Source organism: Electrophorus electricus, chromosome 12 (assembly GCF_041902795.1).
Source record: "Electrophorus electricus isolate QZ-2024a chromosome 12, ASM4190279v1, whole genome shotgun sequence".
Taxonomy (NCBI): Eukaryota; Metazoa; Chordata; class Actinopteri; order Gymnotiformes; family Gymnotidae; genus Electrophorus; species Electrophorus electricus.
The window spans coordinates 8,100,191-8,119,329 of record NC_137508.1 but is presented as its reverse complement, the minus strand read 5'-3'; the positions used below and the strand labels follow the sequence as shown (position 1 = coordinate 8,119,329).

The 19,139-nt window shown below is 40.1% G+C and overlaps 1 protein-coding gene across 8 annotated transcripts in view; it reads left to right on the top strand.

The window, feature by feature from the left end:
- zgc:171482 (zinc finger protein) overlaps positions 1 to 19,139 on the top strand; it is an 81,138-nt gene that overhangs the window by 14,541 nt on the left and 47,458 nt on the right. For 4 of the 8 annotated variants that reach the window (XM_081724118.1, XM_081724119.1, XM_027026072.3 and 1 more), the window contains exons 3-5: positions 2,487 to 2,579; positions 11,619 to 11,778; positions 16,606 to 16,839. In XM_081724118.1, the coding sequence (XP_081580244.1) occupies positions 2,487 to 2,579; positions 11,619 to 11,778; positions 16,606 to 16,839 (487 nt within the window). Of the gene's footprint in view, positions 1 to 2,486; positions 2,580 to 11,618; positions 11,779 to 16,605; positions 16,840 to 17,838; positions 17,916 to 18,142; positions 18,292 to 19,139 lie in introns of those variants that run through there. The other 4 variants (XR_003411746.3, XR_014126285.1, XR_003411743.3 and 1 more) reach the window with 4 other exon arrangements.

The window sequence follows — 19,139 nt, the reverse complement described above, 5'->3', positions numbered from 1 at the left end:
GCAAGGACATTACTACATTGTGCAAGGCAGGGTACACCAGTGTTAGAAACCACTACGTTTCTAAGAGCATTCAGAACAAGTTTTATAAAATATAAGGGAGAACACTTCAAACCACTCTGCCATTTTCAACCAGCTGCTGGACGTGTATTGATTTATTTATTTATTTCGTGTATGTTTTACAGGGGTATGCCATCAATAGCACCAGAAGGGAGTCTATGACTACATGTCTATGACTACCAAGAAAACATACAATTTTTACTCCTGAAGCACCGCTGTCACAATTCATCCATTCTTACAATTCAAGTGATGCAGTTAGCAGGAAAACTGAAGTGATGATTTGAGAAGTGATCTTGTGCAGTGCATGTGACAGGGTGAAAAAGACTTTTTCAAATTACACAGTGAGAAAGCACATCATTCCTGAGCACACACTTCATTCTTCATCATTCCTGATCACACTCACTTCATACTTCATCATTTCTGAGCACATTTATTTCATTGTTCACTTGCCTACAGTGCCACTAAAATAGTCTGTAAGTTTTGTACTGCTGGCTGTGCTGATCACACCACAGGTCTCAGCCAAAAAAATAAAAAAAATCCCAACAGCAATCTGTTCTCTCTTCAGCCTTTGAAGCTGACACTGATCATCCTTATTATCCCAGATACACACCTTCCAGTTTTAATATCAAGCATATTGCATATTAGCTACATTACAAATTCAAGTCAAATTCATTTTAATGCTGCAGCAGTACAGCACTGAAAACCCTGCCTGCGACTGAATCACTGTCTCTAGTGCTGATAGAGGATATCTCTGCTTACAGTGTCCTTTCCCGTTACTACCTGTATTTTTGATGGTGTATCGTGCTTCATATCACCTTTGTGCTTTGCTTTTTGGCATTAAAAGGGCAGATTTAAGCTGGGGGTTATATGGCAATTCTTTGATAACCACATTTTTCAGTTCTAATAGCAACAGCAGGAAAATGCATTTTGTCTGGAAATTGCACCTCTCTGCTGAAAGGGCCATGACAAACAAACATATTACAGCTCATCTTGTGGATGGAGGCCTATTCTGAGGCTCTCAAATTAAAATGTAAATAAATATGAAATGAAATGAAGCTGTCGCACACCAATCTACAATATGGTTTAATATATTTCACTCACATACATGCATGCACATGAACACACACACACACACACACACACACACACACACACACACACACACACACACACACACACACACACACCAGTTTTCATTAAGTCCCACAGCATGTGTCTCCATTTCTCAGCTCTGCCATGCTGACTACTGAAGGTTGCTAGCCTAAAGGTTGCCTCTCTCAGAAGCTAAGGACAGTAATTTTACATAAGTGTAGGAGTAGTTTAACCTGAGATGTTTATGATAGAATAATGCCCCAAAGCAGATTATTTCCGTAATAAGGTGGTCTTGGAAGGTTCTTGGGCTTGGCACCCCTAGCCCACTTTGACTGTTTGAAACTGGAGGAGATTGTAAACATTCTGAAAGTGAAGTAATCACATGCATATTTCAAACTGCAAACACAACTTGCATCCTCAGATTCCTATGAAATAATCAAAGTGTTTGGGTGGGTAACATAAACCCTCGAGCAATGGTTAATAATCAATGTGGACAAGGTGAAGGGACAACTAAAAGGCATCCATGACAAAATTTGACTGAAAGCAGACCTGCTGCTAACATTTGATATGGACATGAATAGGCATGGACACGCTCTTCCATCAACCAAATTGAGATGTATGAAATATATAAGGTTTGAACAATATTGGTTGTTATTTATGCTGAGCACTCTAGTAAAATAAAAAATAAAAAGACAAAAAAATTAATTGCTTTGAGGATCCAGCTAAGTGTTCAGTTTTCATAAACTAAGCCATAGACATAATATAGTGGCTAGATTTTAATCAGTATAATGTAGACCAATGTTTAACCAACTGATATTAAGTGTACAGCAATATATATGTATATTAAATCAAAGTCTGACATTTATCTACAGTTCATGAAGCTAACAGCTAACTGCTAACTGCTAACTGCACCATTCAGTAGTAAGGAGATTCTAAGGCTTCTAGAACCATAAGGCAGTTAACAATGGTTTGGAATCATAAATAGTTGATTAAACATTAAGTACCTTCAGAGATTCCATTCCTTTAAACAGCATGATTCAAGTAAACATTATTCAGTTTTAATCAAAACTGGTAATTTTTGTGTTGTCAATGACTTCATGAAACACCACTCTGATAGTATGTACTATGCTTATAGAGCCTAAATTTGATTACTTGTCATGTACTACTATGTATACTGTACACTACTGAATTTTCAGTAAATATAGCTGCCTTTTTTTAACTGGTCATGTTATTTTTAGCTTGTATGACAAAGTAGTTGAATGATAGTCTATCTATATGCCAAAGAACATGAAGAAGGCTTCATTCTGGGTTACTTTTATCTGTTTATCCTCTAACAGAGCAAGAAACATGCCAACAAAGTACGTCTGTTCTACATGCTTCACCCAGAGGATGGCGGCCCACCCTCTAAAAGACTGAGGCCAGACAACCCGGTATGTAAAGCTTTACAGTAGGCTGCATATAACTCTGTTTTGTTCATGCACCTTCTACCAATGAGTGGTAACCTATCAGTGGAGAGCCACAGGAATTAGTGAATGTCTTTCCTGACATAGTTGTGATTGGCCTGATCTAATCTGATCTGATGTGGATTGGCTGAGCTGCTGGCTCCCCCTCCTCCCTAGAAATGTTTGCTTGAGTTGTAAGTGCTGATGAGTAAGTGATTCTTGCTTAGAGTGTGTAGATGTTTTCCATGAGTAACCAATCATTTCACTATCATTCTGTGGATCCACAGGAATGACACAACAAAAACCAGCAACATTTGGATTCCATTAAATTAAAGTAACATGGTGGAATATGGCTGTGCATTTGTGTAACTTCAAATGCAGTGATGCTGTCTGCCTTGCTCCTGAAGTGGACTTGTGATAATGGGACTTCTGTTTCCTGGCCTGCAGAGAAGCAGTCAAAATTGTTGGGTGTAGTGAGGGCCCTCATGCATACCAGCTGACAGCTTAATGCTGAGATGATATCTTTTGAATGTATTGGTTCATTTCTCTGGTCTGTGTGAACAGGCCTCAGATAGCTTGGACTGCTCTGATCCCTAGGTCCTCACCTCCAGTGAGGTTTGTGTGTGTGTGTGTGTGTGTGTGTGTGTATGTGGATGGAACATGTGGATGTACAATTGCCAAATAAAGCTATTATCTTACTGCTATAGGCCAGTGCTCTGGACCTTTGGGCTATAGATTGTGGTTGACAAGCATTTAAGTAGTGCCACAAACCCTTTCATTTCACAGAAGACTTAACCCCTATACCATGCTGCTCTGTTTCCTGTAGTTCAAGAGAGAAACATTAAATAAACCCATGTTATTATTTGTCAAAGTATATAGGGTGGTTGGTTTGTGGAGTCAGGCACTCTTGCTTTGAGACTGAAATATACTGCATAATAAGAGCAGTTCTGATGACACATTCTGAGGTCTGGCTAATTTGTCTTTCATTCTCGCTTCTCAATGCAAAAATGCATCTTCATCATCCCCTTTAAAAAAAGAGGATGCCTGAATTTTTGTGGACTCTGAATTAAATGGTGATTAATACCTGCTATTCAGAAAGTTTGGAAACAAATTTGAAACGCTAAAAGTGCCAGCATGAAGGAGTGCCTCTGTCTCACGGAAGGTATATCAACAGAATGTCCCAGGCAGTGCTTTCTAGAACTCTCAGCTCACTTCCAGGCTACAGCACAAATAACAAGATTGTTCTTTCTGTTCTACAATGACAATTTATGTGCATTATCCTCATTCTGAACTCTGTAGATTGTGAAAAATATTAAAACAATCACAATACTTCTAATATTAATACACAGATCTCCAAACACACAATGCAGTGCTATTACGTATACACCAGTGCAGTAATTGAACAGAGACATAATTTTGGTTTTTGAGCTTTGTACATCAGCTTTGAAATTAAGTTATGGCTATATTAATTTTATGAATATGTTTGTCAAATTACTTATGGTAACCATGAATGACTTCCACCATGTGATCTGTTGTTCATCTAAGTAAAGGGTTCTCAGTCGTAGTTCTTAGACCTACTGCCCTGCATAGTTCGAGTTTATCCTGCTGCAACACACCTGATACAACTCATCAGCTAATTATCAAACCCTGGATGAGTAGGGAAAACCTGAAACTGCAGGGCAGCGAGTCTCCAGGTCTGGATCTGAAAAAATCTTATTTTAACAAATAACATAATAGCATAATAGCATTTTACAAAGCCATTTGTTTTTAGCAAATGTCTCAAACAATCAGTTAAGCCATAATTATCTGAATATATTTTGGAAACTAAGCAGAAATCCAAATAAGCTTTCACAAAATCTGCAATATTTATAATAAGCAATATCTGCAATATCTATAAAAAGGGCTGTTCAGCGAATATACTGTAAACACTCTCACATTAAAGCTGACATTCTGATCTTTATCATCACAGTCATATCAAATCCAATGCGCAGGAGAAAAATCCACAACAGTAAAAATCTGTGTCACTGTCCAATTACCTATGGACTACACTGTAAGTCCCAAAGTTTGTATAATTACTCTCAGTCTATAAAGGCTGAGGTTGCAAGAGGGGCAGGGCACATGAAATGGACTGTGAAACAATTCAGCTAATAATAGGTAGTCCATGGAGGAATGTCCTCAGCTCCAGTCAGATTTACTGTGAGCCTATGTGCTCCTAAATAGCTCATTAGAGCACTGTTTATGAATAATTCTGCCAGGGACCAGACAGCGCTCAGTCAGACCTGTGTGCACTCCCATTACCAAACTCTCCATGCCACAGGATGCACCAGCACTGCTGAGATTCAGAGATACTAATCAGACTCCAGACCAGAGAGAGAAGAGCGCTTTCACTCTGAACACCTGCCAGCACCTCAAGAAGTGGAGAGAGACCAGCATCCTCCATTAAACAGAAATTTAAAGGTCATAATGTACAGCTCATTTGGGATTTATCACATGTCCCATGCCCAAAAATCAATCTGTGATGGCCTCCTGATTCTGGGCAAATTTACCTCCACAGCCGGCTGTGTGGAACAGGGAGAGAGGATGCGACACGTCATCAGCACCACCTCCGAACCTCGCGATGAATCCATCAGCAGCTTGTATTTCACAGCAATTCCACCCAAACAGACCCGGGATCAGAACAATATCGAAAGGGCTTTCCGCCCTTTTTGTCGTAGGGCATATGTTGGTTACCCTTTAATCACGATCAAATTGCTGTGACTGGCGTTGTAAATGACGATATTTCAGTAATCCGCACTAAATTAAGCTTTTTTAAGAAAGAAAAAAGAATCGCATAAATAAAAAAGAATAAATCACAGACAGGAAACAATCCATGGACAGACCGGTTACTGTCAATATCGCTCGGCGACTGTGAATGTTTAACCAAAGAATCTTCGTCATGGAAAACAGAATGTAGCGTTTATTTGCACAGAATATTCCGGACATGTACTGTACCACGACACCAAAAATGAGCGACGTGTGATATTGGGAAATGTAATATTGCTTAAATATCCATTTTGTGACGTTACAGGATAAAAGCAGTACATAACAATACAACAACATAATCGAGTCTCCGCCTACCTCCACCTATCAGTAGTTTGCTTGTTGAATGTAAACTTAGGATCAAATAAATTTAAGCTCAAATGAGTATTTTGCCTATGAAATAATTTAAATTAGAATAGATTTCATGTGCATTTTAACATTTACATGTTAGCAGCCTATTGTTATCCCCTTCCAAGCGGAGTGGGTCATCTCAGCCTTAGGCTGTCCAAGCCCGTCCACAGCATCCAAATAACCATTTTATGACACGGTTTGTTCCCAAAATCAGAGCTGCCTCGTGCTGTTGACAACGTTCAGATACTAGAATGGGGAGAGCTAACGTTCACAACCAGCAGTGAAAGCAGAGGCCCTCTTTGAAAAAGTCACACCAAGTCAGGATGGAACGGAAGGAAAGTAGGTCGTACAGGTTCTCGGAGATAAAAAATAATAAAAATAATAATAATAATGTTTGCGTGTGTGCGTGTGCGCGCGCGGCATCCTTTTCGCTTTTGCAGCTTTCCGTCATGCAGTGTGTTTGAGTGATCGCTTTTCTGCCGCCTATATGCTGAAATCAGCAGGCTGAAAAGCTAGAGGGATAGTTTTTGCTCTAGTCTTAATTTCCTTCTCTTTTTTTGTTTATTTTGCCTTAAATGGGGAGAATTAGCGCGAGCCTCTGTCTGCTTCCCTCTTCCGTGTGACGTTTATTTTTAGCCATGTTTTCACACCCCCTCCAACCAGTGGAGCTGCAGAGTGTGAGTGCTAGAGGGAGATAAACAGGCTTTTAATTAAATGCTCTTTGTTAAGAGCAGGGCAGGGCTATATGCCGTCACAGCCTTCATACCCTTTATACGGATACACCCTTTTTATTATTCACAAAATAGGTCACATGTAAATGAGAACGGCACAGGTGTATTTGGCGGGAAGAGAGACAGAGAGAGACATCAGCATACGAAAGAAGGAAGACTGAAATGAGAATGCAGTCAAAATTGTGAATAACGTCTTAGCAAGCTGCATAAGTAATAAGTTGTAACTTATTCAAATGTCACTCTTACTGCTGTTAGAAATATTTCTCATTAAGCTGAAGTTCAGTTTCATGGCAAAGCTCACACATACAAAATCTTTTTTCTTGCATTTCACACTCTACAAAAAGTATTATGTTTGTATTTTTAGGTGTTGATTGCCTCGGTACTTTAATAACTTTTTAAAGAAAAGCTGATGCATTCAGCTCCCCATTATATTAGAGATGTGTAGAAGAATGTTTCTGACCTCATTTCATGATTACAGTGATTACCCTATTCCACAAGCTGGGGTTCTGCAGGGCTGACTAAACACCACGGGAGGCCAGAACTGAAGTTTGCTAAAAAAGACAAGCAGCAGAGAGCCCAGAGGGAACAAGGCGAGCAGTGATGGAGAACTCAAGCCCAATCGGTGCTGTCTCATGGGGGATCACTGTTCCCGTAATATCCTTTCAACTAGAGTGCTTTAATAAATTCAACCTCTTATCTTTATATTCTTGCAGTCTGGAATGTATATGTACATGCAAACATATACACTCACATACTTAACTATTAGATATGCCTCATAGATGTGCAATTATAAACTCCTATAGACCCCTTTTGCCAAGCTTTAGCTGTTCATCACTGGTAAGTTTCTGACCAAATTTTGTGACCAAAAGATGTTTGGTAGTTAGACCACTCTTAACTCACTAAGCAGTGACACTGATACATATAAATACCCCAGCAGCACTGATGTGCCCGATGCGCTCATGCCAGTGTAATTTCTGCCACTGTGCCGCTACTATGTCAGGGTCACTGTTGTGTTGAGAGTGGTTGCTATCCAAATTATATCTAGTCAACAGTGGTCCTGTTGTCAGAAACTGATCTTTGACAAATAAAGTAGAGGTTGGCTGTCTATGGCAATGTTCAGGCTACAGTCTGTAATTATACAATTGGAAAATACATCTATAATAGAGGAGTACGTAGGAAAGTGGCCAGTGGGTGCAGATGAAAGGTAAGTATATCTAATAAAGTGGGTTATAAGTGGAGACTGTACATGGTACACAAAAGTATGCCAAGCATTTGGCTGGGCACAATTGTTCAGATGAAAGGCATTTCTTTCAACCTTTAAACAGAAACATAGCATCAGATATCTGAAACACTCTCTTCTCCATTCTGTCCATCCCCCCTACTATATACAAGCACACACGTACACAGCATCAAGCACAGTGTGACTTATAACAGAGGGAAATGCAGACGAATCGTCTCTCTTGAGTGAGCCAGGGCATCTGAGCAGACCAGCCACTTGCTCTGTCCTCAGGGAGATGGCCAGTGTTGTATGCTTTTCTCTGAAACTCTGCCTCTGGTCTATTCCCCTCCACTATAAACAAGCAATCAAAACATGCCCACCCCACTGCCCAGCTCACCACATTTAGGTCACAAACTCAGAGAATTAGGCCAGGACCTTTGGGCTTCAGTATCCTGATACTTGAGATGGTTGTGACATCTATCACTGTAGTTCCTTGTCTCAGGCATCAGTGCATCTATGGGGTGACAGCATAGGGCCACCTCCCAGCAAGGCCCCAGTGTTGCATTCATAAATTAAACTTGGTGTGTCACTCCAGCTCCTGTTAACATCAACCAGACCTGATATGTACTACAGTATCTTGAACATGCTTTGCATTTGTAGACTTAAGTGACTCTCTTTGCCAGTGCTCTTCATTTCAATGTGCTATATATGTCATAAAGTAAAATAAATAAATGAAAGGGTGCTCATGTCAAAAGAAAGTGATCAAGGAGCTCATGCTGAAGCAGACTTCAAGGGCAGAGCTGTTGTAGGATGTACTGTCTCATACAGTAAAAGCAGCTCCGTAGCAGTGGAGTGGCGCTGGATGCTAGCACCATGCGGGCAACAAGGCAAAGAAGAACTGTGGCATGTCAAAGACCTGCCAATACCAATAAATATTTCATAATAGGCAAGGGGGGATTATGAATGATACTGTTTCACATAAGGGGACAACAGAAGAAGAAAATGCAACTACACCATCTCTTCAACTGTTAGATGGGGAATTGAGGCACACAATGCAAGGAAGGGCCTTAGAGAAACAGAAAAGGTTTGTAAAAAAAACTTTCTGCAAACACCTTAATACCCTGCAATGCAAGTAAAGGCTCTGGGAAAGTGCTAGCTGACACCTTTCAATTTTGAGCTATATGTGTTGGTTGGATCTCTCCTAAGACCTGTTCTGACATCTCCATTTTAGGGATGAAGTGTAGAAACAGCAAAAAAAAGGTGGGTGTGAATATTCTGGCATATAAGAGCATGAAAACTCTTTGAGTACCAGATAAACTTAGAAGTTGGAAATATCTCTCACAACAAAGAAAGCTGCTTCCCTGTGGATTTCTGGACAGACTTTTTGCATAGAGGTCTTCATTTGGTTGGATTATGTGAGTGAAGCAAGGGAATTTCTTCTACCTTACAGCTTAGGTTTATGCATTTTAACTTTGAGCAAAGTCTCTTGCATCTGTCCCTGAAGTGGTATTGCCATAACTTCTTTGAGAAATATCCCACTACCAGCGTATGAGATAGTGCTCTATGTACCACTTCTGCTTATCACATTACAATGCCAGGTATTTACGGACATTAATGTATATCAGGACTTTGAAGTATATAATTTTCTGCATCAGACATTTCTCATATATTATTTAATCTCGGTGTCCTCAATGTGAACTCTCTCTTCTTCTCAACCTATTCAATCTGTCTCTTTTCACAGACTGTGGTTAGAATGCTATATATGCTTCACAGACTGTGGTTAGACTGTGACTGTAATTAGACTGGTTAGAATGGTATAGTACTCTATGTACCACCTCTGCTTGTCACATTGCCAGGTATTTCATATATCATGACTTTAACGTATATCATTTTCTGCATCAGGCTTTCTCATATATTATTTAATCCTGTGTCCTCAATGTGAACTCTCTCATCCTTTCAATCTATTCAGTCTCAGTCACACTTTAGAGACAATGGTTACAGTGTGGCAGTCTAAGACTTAACCAGGAAAAGAAAGCCAGGGCATATTACCCCCATCTTATTCAATTTACATTGAGTTCCTGTTATGTTTTGTACTGACTACAAAGTCTTACTTTGTAACTTATGACTACAATGTCAAAGCTTATGACTTTTTCATGTACTGCTATGAAACCTTTTTTATATAGCTTTTTAAATTTGCTATATGGGTAATTTTAATCCAGATCAAAAACTTACTTCTTTAGGCTGGTATATAAATAGCTTACTCTGTCATGTATTATGTTCTCATAATTTGTAGAGATGTCTTATTTCATCATTGTACTTTATTATCACTTTATGTACTTTGCTTTTCTTTACTATGTGAGGCACTTGTGATTTTGGCACCAAAATATCATAAATTACATAAATAAACATGATGATGATGATGATGATGATTATTACTACTGCCACTACTACTATTACTACTGTGACCTCATACAGCAGTGTGCTCTTAGTTCATGAACAGCACCTCTAAACTCACAAGGTTTAGAGCCTTTTTTTGTTAGCTCTAAAAATGTGAGATGCATATTTTTTCCTTCATATGTTATTTCAGAAAGATACAGATCTAAACATCTAAAGTATGCTACTGAGGACACAACCCTATTGTCCTATACTTTCAAGGAACTGGCTCTGCTGCCTTGGTAATGGATAATAAGCAGCTCTTCTGTCTTGAGAAATAGGCCAGTGATAGGAGCCAATTCTTGGCACTGCTTTGCTTCTGATTTACTTAAGGCTGATCTTCGTTTTCTCAGTGTGAGCAGTATGGGCCAGTTCTGAGCAAAGCAGAGGTTTGGGCAAGGTTCCAGCACCCAGACTGTTTTAGAACTGATAATGACCCAGTAATCCACTGTCCCTTCTCTGGAGGATGTGTTTTGAAAGACCTTAGCAAAAGCCCTACAAAGACAGGATTTACAATGTTTGCACCTGTTTGCGACCTTGAGTGATGAGCTTATGATCTTATTCTCATGGCTGGTCAGGATCCACATGAGCTTGATTGTGGTCATGGCACAAGGACTCTTAGTCTGGGCCTTGAACTTAGTCTGTCATCTGTGAATGCATGACAATCCTAGTGAGAATATTCTGTGGAATCTTAAAAAATAATAACTTCTTAGCATTAAAACTTCAGAGAGAGGTTTATTACAGGTTTATGACAGAGGGTTATGACCTGCCCTTATAAGTGATCCTCAAGGGCAAGTCTTGGTGGACATGGTGGTTTTCAGTCTACATCTACAAATGTGTCCTTACTACAGCTGATTTACATCTGGATGTGTTTGTTTACTGTGATGTGTATATGTTTGAGCCAATTGTCTGTTGAAGCAATGGTCTGGAGATGTATTCAGATTTTGTCAAAAATGCTTTATGGATGCAGTGCTGGAGACACTGAGGGCAACATGGGCTGACTGATTATTACATATGATCCTGTGTTTCTGGTGCCTATCTTAGGCTTTGTTCTTTTTATAGCGGCAGGAGAAGTCTGGAATCTCTGTTAAAGACTTTATTATTTGACTACATTAATATTACTAAACTTTTCTAGATCTTTCTAACTGGTTTAGTATTATTGTGTCCTTTATCAAGACACAAAATGTACTTTAAAGTATCTTTAAAAAAGTTTGTATTTTTCTGGAAAATTAAATAAATTAAGCACCTTAATCAATCTTTGAATCTCTGCCCACCCTTTGCCCTTAATTTAATGTAAGTTTGAGGCATTTCTCTTAGTGGCTTCATATTGTCTCCTCTAAAAGAAAGTTTTACAGCAAATAGTCAATCCAATAATTTTACAATAAAAAAAAAAGACTAAGCAAACTTTAATTCAAGCAGATTCATCTAAGCATATCTGCTTCTCACACTTCCTTATCAAGCTGACTTGATCTCGTTCTGTCTCTCCTCTTGCAGGACAGTGCTGAAAATGAGGTGGACAGGAACAAATGCTGCACACTCTGCAATATGTTCTTCACATCTGCCATTGTAGCGCAGTCGCACTACCAGGGCAAAACACATGCTAAGAGAGTGCGGCTGGTGCTGGGTGAGAAGCCAAGCGGCCCTGCCCCCACAGGTCAGACTTTCATCAGCAAGATTTATTTGCATTATTAATATATGAAAATTACTTTGCTTATCAGTTTGTTTACAGTAAATATAGTTATATTACAGTTATATAATGAGCTGTTCTTGTAGAGATTGAACCCAAATATTTTTTGTCTTATTGTATGCTTAGTGTATACTGTAAAGCTGGCCCCTTATATCTGAGCCTTGATGGCTTTGCTCAGCACAGTAATGTAATGGCCCTGAAGCTGTGAAGACAGCATACAGAAACATTGGACCAGTATGCTGTGAAATACTGTGCAAGATAGGATTAGTTGCCCCATGCTATCTCTTTCACCATGTAATGAATCAAGAGTTAGGGGCTGTAATAGAGAAATAAATGACTGGCCTATATTTAATGCCCCCATCTTGGTGCTGCACACAACATTAACACAGTTTAGCTGAGGCCAGTTCTGGGCTCCAGCCTCAGACTGCAGGTTGTCAATGGGGCAGACCACCAGGACATGAGAGCTACTCAACCAACTTCACCATTCCACTGAGGAGTATGTACAGCAGTACCTTTATAGCTGAAATTGCTACAAGCAAGCCGTGTTATTTTATTATACTTTTATTATTATATTTTATTTATTATATTATGCTGCCAATCGATGCTTGCATTAAGAGAGTAAAAACTTGACTAGAATGGACATTTGCATGGAATGCTAATGAGCCGAAAAATGAAATAAAGGCATGGCTTGCATGTATACTTAGATTATCATGGTATATGTGCTATGTGCAGTGCTCTACCAGCCAGGAGCTGGGCAGAGGTCTCTTGAGGGTGATGTGAGGGATGGCATGGGCCAGGTCATGGCCAGAGAAGCGAGTCCACATGGGGGTCAAAGCTTTCTGGCAGTCTCATTGATTTGAAGGGTGGGAAGGCTGTCAGTGTTAATTTCTTACTTCATTCAAGCTTCAATTTTCACGTGAGGGCTGCGGCCTATAGAAGCCAGCAGCACCTGGCCAGCCTGCCTTCCAAGACATGCAGGTGTGCAGCAGAAACCTTATTCTGTTCTTCCTTCATACCTGTGTGTAGACGTACCCTTGACAAACAGTATTTAATGACCAGAAGTGTGAAGAAAAAAAACAATTTGAGCTCTTTCAGCTATAGTTCTGTTTATTTTTATGGTATATTTCTGTATGGATTGAACACATCCTAAAATATATGCATATATACACATGCCTACACAATGGAATTAGCCTACACTAAAGGCATCTACAAAACTCACCAGTTACATATTGCTTGTCCAAGTCACTTATTCCTTAAACTTGAAGCTGCCAGGCCATGCTCAGTGTATTTGTGTTCTGTCTGTCCCATCCCAGACCCCAGCTGCCTCTAGGGCACTTCAACCGCAGCATGTATGCAGTCCCATATCAGAGAAGACATGCACTCACATTTACATTTACATTTACTGCATTTAGCTGATGCTTTTTATCCAAAGCAATTTACAATTATGACTGAGTACAACTTGAGCAATTGAGGGTTAAGGACCTTGCTCAGGGGCCCAACCCTCAGATTACATGTCAAGTACCTTAACCACTGAGCTACCATACATATGCATGCACTTTAGCACATATACTCATGCCAAACTTTATTAGGTACACCTATCTTATTTCATAGATGCACAGTTACAGACTGTAGCTCAACTGATACCAGCACAGCCAGTTAGCCTTTCTCTACCGTAGTCATCACTCATTATTTGCAAGGCAGACCATTCTAATCAGAATCAACACTTATATGGTGGAGGCATGGAATTGGGTGTTTCACTGGTATGAGTATATCTGGCATAGCAACAGTGGTGCTCTAATTTTTCCACATTTCAGTGTCACTGCTGCCCAATACATATCCAGCCAGCAATGATCAATGGTCAGAAACTGACTATCGAGAGAGAGAGTTGGATAACCAACACAAATGGTCCATTGCAACTGATGGGCTATGGTTGTTGGTGTTTCTAATAAAAAACTGATTCTGGTAAAGTCGAGGATGAGAATAAATGCTGGAGTTTTCTGTCTCTGTCCACAATGGCATCCTAGCAACAACTGCGGAATGCCTAGTAACCTGTGCTAATCTACACAGTATTCTTGATCCTTTGTCTGGTAATGAAGGTTGTCCACCCTTCTAGAGAATGTGTCCCACATGCCAGTGAATGATTTATCAACACTCATACTGTGTCAACATCTCCATGACAACAGCTCCATTGTCAACTGCTGTTTCTAATGGCCTACTCTATGTAAGAGTATGTGTTATACTCAAGGCAATTCAGCCATACATTAAGAACTAAATGCCTGAGGCAAGACATTGTAGGTTTATTCACCCTGTATAAGTGTTATCTGCAATTTGCTAAGCACTTATCTCAATTATCTTTGGCATTATTGGATAGCTAAAGACTATTAAAATCTGAAGCTGGCAAAGTGAGACAGAATTGATTCCAGATACTTTCAGTTACCTCATACATAGTGATTGGAATCAAGTCCATTTTTAGACAAAGCAATGAGCAATGATTGGGGCTATTATATTTGAATCTGGCATTGATTAGGAAATATTTGCTTCCATTTTCTTCCAGAGATGCACATTTGTTTTGACAGTTTTGTCCAGTGTCCTGGCTGTGCTCTATTTCAAAGAATGTCCTGCCATGTGATAGATGTTTAGCAGATGCTTTGGTAGACTAGCAGTAGGGGTGGGCTTCTATATTTAGGCTGTTGGTGCTATTAAGTTTCATTTCCTATCATCAGAGTGTGATTTGATGAAAACAAGATGCAAGCATTTCTCAGGACTAGACAGGCAGATCATAGTTCATCAGCATGTACATCTGTTACTCATTTTCTGTCCAATTTGCTATTTCAAGAGGTACTTTAGGGTGTGAAATTGTATTTCAAATGTAATTTGGATACAATTTATACATTGAACTTAGTGTTTTGTAACAAATGTGTCATTTATTATGATTTTTTAAAGAATGCAACAAAGAAAAGCTCTGATTTTCATGAGAAGTCTGGTACTATTGATGCAACTGTCTAATGAATGCATAAGTGAACACTTGCTAAGTTAAAACTTGTAATGAAAGTGGAGATATTTTAGGAGAGATTAAAGTCACAGTAACCTTCATGACAACTCAAGACCTTTGTGCTAAAGAGAGCTCCATTAGACAATTGCTGATGGGGACAGCAGGGGTGCTTTGTGTTGGAGATGTCCTTGAGAGCTGGTTACCTGGCCAGGTCAGCCACATGGGCTGTCTCTGCCTCACGCTGCTCTTCTGGGATCAGCCACATTGGCTGTCTCTGCCTTACACTTCTCCTCTAAGTTCAGCCACATGGGCTGTCTGCCTCACAGTGCTCTTCTGAGATCAGCCACATGGGCTGTCTCTGCCTCATACTCACTCCTGAGATCAGCCACATGCATCCCTCCTCTTTTATCAACCCCCTCCCTCATCCCCCCATTATAGATCATAAAACATATTGTAGTTTTTATTGTAGATTGTATTGTAGTTTTTAGACCATATTATTGTTTTTGTAGTTGTTTTCACAAGAGTCTACATGAGTGCCATGCTCATATCATTGTGAAAGAAATCTTGTGAAAGGCTGGTTTAAAGTGATGTCCACACAGTGGTTTGAATCATCTCACTCATAAGCGTGCAATGTGGGTGGTGAGAGGTGGAGAGAGAACCATAGTTACATAGTAACTATGTGTTCTTGGCTTTGTGTTGCTTTAATATGACTGACTAATCAACTAAATTCACTAAACACTTGCTAGGCAACCAGAAAGGTCAAGACTTGGGATCTCAAAGAAACTCTTTGAAAGCTCGCCTACTATATGGATCTTAAGAAATGAATCCCAATGTATTAGATATGCAATAATGCTATGTTTCAGTAACACAGAGCTTGAAGGTTATTTGAAGAATAGTTTTTGTGTTTTTCTATTTATGTGGTTCCTCACTCACCAATCTCAGTCCATCCTGAAAGATAACCACATATATGCATACCCACAGAAGTGTACTTAGCCTGTTCAAAAAGCCTCTGCAGAAGCCACCAGTTAAATATACAATGTTGTTTTAAGCATGAAGCTGCTAGGAATTACATGTGTTCTATGCATCCCATCTCCAGGCATTGCACCTGAGCAATTTACCTGTATCACATATGCAGTGTAATATGAGAGACAGTATGAACACTTGAGCTTTCCCTCACTGTCCACAGTAGTCCTAGCAACAGCTACTGCGTGCCTAGCAACCTGTGCTACTCTGAACTTCCTGCATTCTCGATCCTATTTATTTATTCATTTATTTTTGTAATGGAACATTAGACATCTCCCTATAGCCTTTAGAAGTAAGGTAAAATTAGAAATAGACTTAATTTATAATGAAACAGATGTGGATTCTATTCTACTTTGAAAGGCAGATAGACCGGCAATAGGCCTGTGGGCTATTTGGGGCTGGTAACTATGGTAACCTGTCTATAGTGATATGGAGAGTGGGCCGCCTGGATGATTTCCATTCCTGCTTTTTTTATCACTCTTCAGAGGAGGATTCCCCAACTTGCAGACATAGGGAGATGCATCCCTAGAGGGGTACTGGCCCTCTGCTGACCTGCCTCACACTTATTGCAGCTACTCTCTAGTGTAGATTAATCTGGCAGTGATACAGATTTACCTATTTAACAAACAGCATTAGTCTTTCAATGTATGCAGAATTTCAAACAGGGTGATGAAGCCTGTTAATATTGATTAATCATTATAAGCAGCAGAATGTGTATTGTGTTTACATGAGTAGGAGGTATTTTTACTGTGCTTTTTGTCTCAACACTTGCTGTGCAGACTCGACCCTGAGCACACCTCAGCCCACAGAGCCGGTGCCACCCCCTCTGCCCTCATGGCCCCCCGCGGGCAGCAACGGGGAAGCGGGCAAGTACTGCTGCCTGTGTGGCGCCTGGTTCAACAACCCTCTGATGGCACAGCAACACTACGAGGGCAAGAAGCACAAGCGCAATGCATCACGGGCACGCCTTCTGGAGCAGCTGGCGGGTAGCCTGGACGCTGCCGAGGGCACAGGTGAGACTGGAGCCGCAGGGAAGGGTGAGCAGACACGTACTGCTGAGCAGCCAGTAAAATCAAATGGTAAAATCTCACCTGAACCATTCACTCAGTATTTAAATAGACCAAAAAAACTATTTAACTGACCTCACTTAAAGTACTGACATCAGCTGAGGTACTGCAGTCTTTAATAACATGGTGTTTGTGTTGTTAGTCTATAATCAGGCTCAAAGAGCCTCTGTTCATGCTGACAGTGAGTGATGATGTGAATGATGAAGTAACTGGATTTGAACATTAAAATTTAGACTATTGGGCCTCCACTTGAAAATAGAAAGTAGTCCACTTGTCCAACAGAAAACAGTATACAATGACAAAAGACAGTAACATTGCACTTGCATTGCATGCTGAATTTCCATATTGTTGCCAGCATAATCAGATGTCATTTTATGATTTCCATGGTGATTGTATGTGAAACCCAAAATTCAGGGTTGTTTCACAGACTTATTGCTACTTAGAATTTCTCAGAAAATTCTGCTATATACACCCTCATAAAATCCAGTCCATTATGTTCTGTCTATCTCTGCAAGGACTACATACAGGGACCAAGGATAGATCAGGTTCAGAAAGTGAAAACCTTTGCACAATTTTATTACACCTCCTTTATACTGCAAATTAGCTTAAGCCAGCAGGTAGCTTTAGTTAGTGAACTTTACACCTCTGTAATGCATACTGTAAATAATATGTGCCTTGGAGTGGGGTTATTGTTAAACACAGTCATGCACTTGCATGTCCTACGTGTCATAACATATGTTGCCACTTTAACAACACTGTGACTGACCCTGCATTGTAGCTTAGGACTTCAATCACTACCATATCAAATAGCTTTCCTGCAGAAAAGTCAGCTCCATCAAATCCTACTTTCAAGATACATAACTCAAAGGGCTGGGTTTCAAATGCTTTTTCATGTATTTCAAAATAAAGAGGTGCAGCCATTGTGAGCCTTCTTTGTTTCATCAGATGCTCCAGGGATTCTTTGTCAACTTCTGCTCTCTAAGCTGGCAGCTGGTGTCAGAGGCAATTAAACACAATGCGAGGTACCATGACCAACCAAATGCTGTTTTTCATTCATTTTAAGACAGAGAAGACTTGTTTATGTGGGGTTAAGAGCTTAGATATTAAAATGAGACAGACATAAATATCAAATACATTACAAGGTGACACTTAGATATTCCCTCACGTGCAAGGGTTTTCTTAAATACACCTTGACAGATTGGAGGGACTCCAAGTTCACACATGTAATCAGTGCTTCCCCTTCATCCAGCATCAACAGACTGGGTGCTTGGCACCCATCAGGAGACAGAGGCATGCAGGACAGCTGTCAGCAAGGCAGTGTCCCAAGACAGCTTATCGAGGATCACCAGGTACTCATTTGCCAAGGACGGAAACCTGGCAAGCCACAGCATAAAAAGTGTGAGCCAATAAGTCATACTTCATTTGTCTATAGCTGTTTAGTACCTTTCTATGATCAAGCTTTTAAAATCCAAAATAGACAGGTGTATTTAAATGTTCTCATGGGATAAACTGATTGAGTTTTTAATTTGCAGAAGTAGCACAAAGCGTTTTATCCCAGGAGAAAGTACAGCAGCTGTTCTCCATGTCTTGCTGTTGTTGGACATGCTTATTAAATAGTTTGTCCTTTGTAAAATTAGAGGCAACATATCACTTATGCTAGAGGAACACAAGTGGTAAATATGGCGATGTCTCTATAATCCTGATGGACTAGCCAGCCTTCAGTCAGCCAACAAGCCAAAGCATGTCCTTGTTTAGATCATTTCACTGTGAATGTCAGCTTCTATTTAAATCACACCAGAAATATTTGTTGTTGATTATAACACCCTGGAAATGGATACACACAAGGCTCCAACTCTACACTGGTGCTGTTACTGCTTCTAAATTCAGTATTGGAAACACCACAGCTCTGCCATATTAATCAGAGTGAGAGCAATCTAGTGATAACACTCTCATGTTATCCTGGTGAACCCATGCTCTCCCAAACATGACTGTCCCAAACCCTTCTCACCTTCTTCTTATGCTTTGTATAAAGCTGGCTCTTTGGGATAGCTTGGGTGTGGCTGTCCTTTGAGCCCAATGGGGCAGTATTAGGCCTTGCTAGCATGCCATGCCTCATTCATCATCCTTATCAGAATCCCACAAGGTGAAGGTGAAGTCCTGGATACACACACAGACACACACATGCATGCACACTTACACACACAGAAAACAAACACACACACACATGCATACACACCTGTGCACAA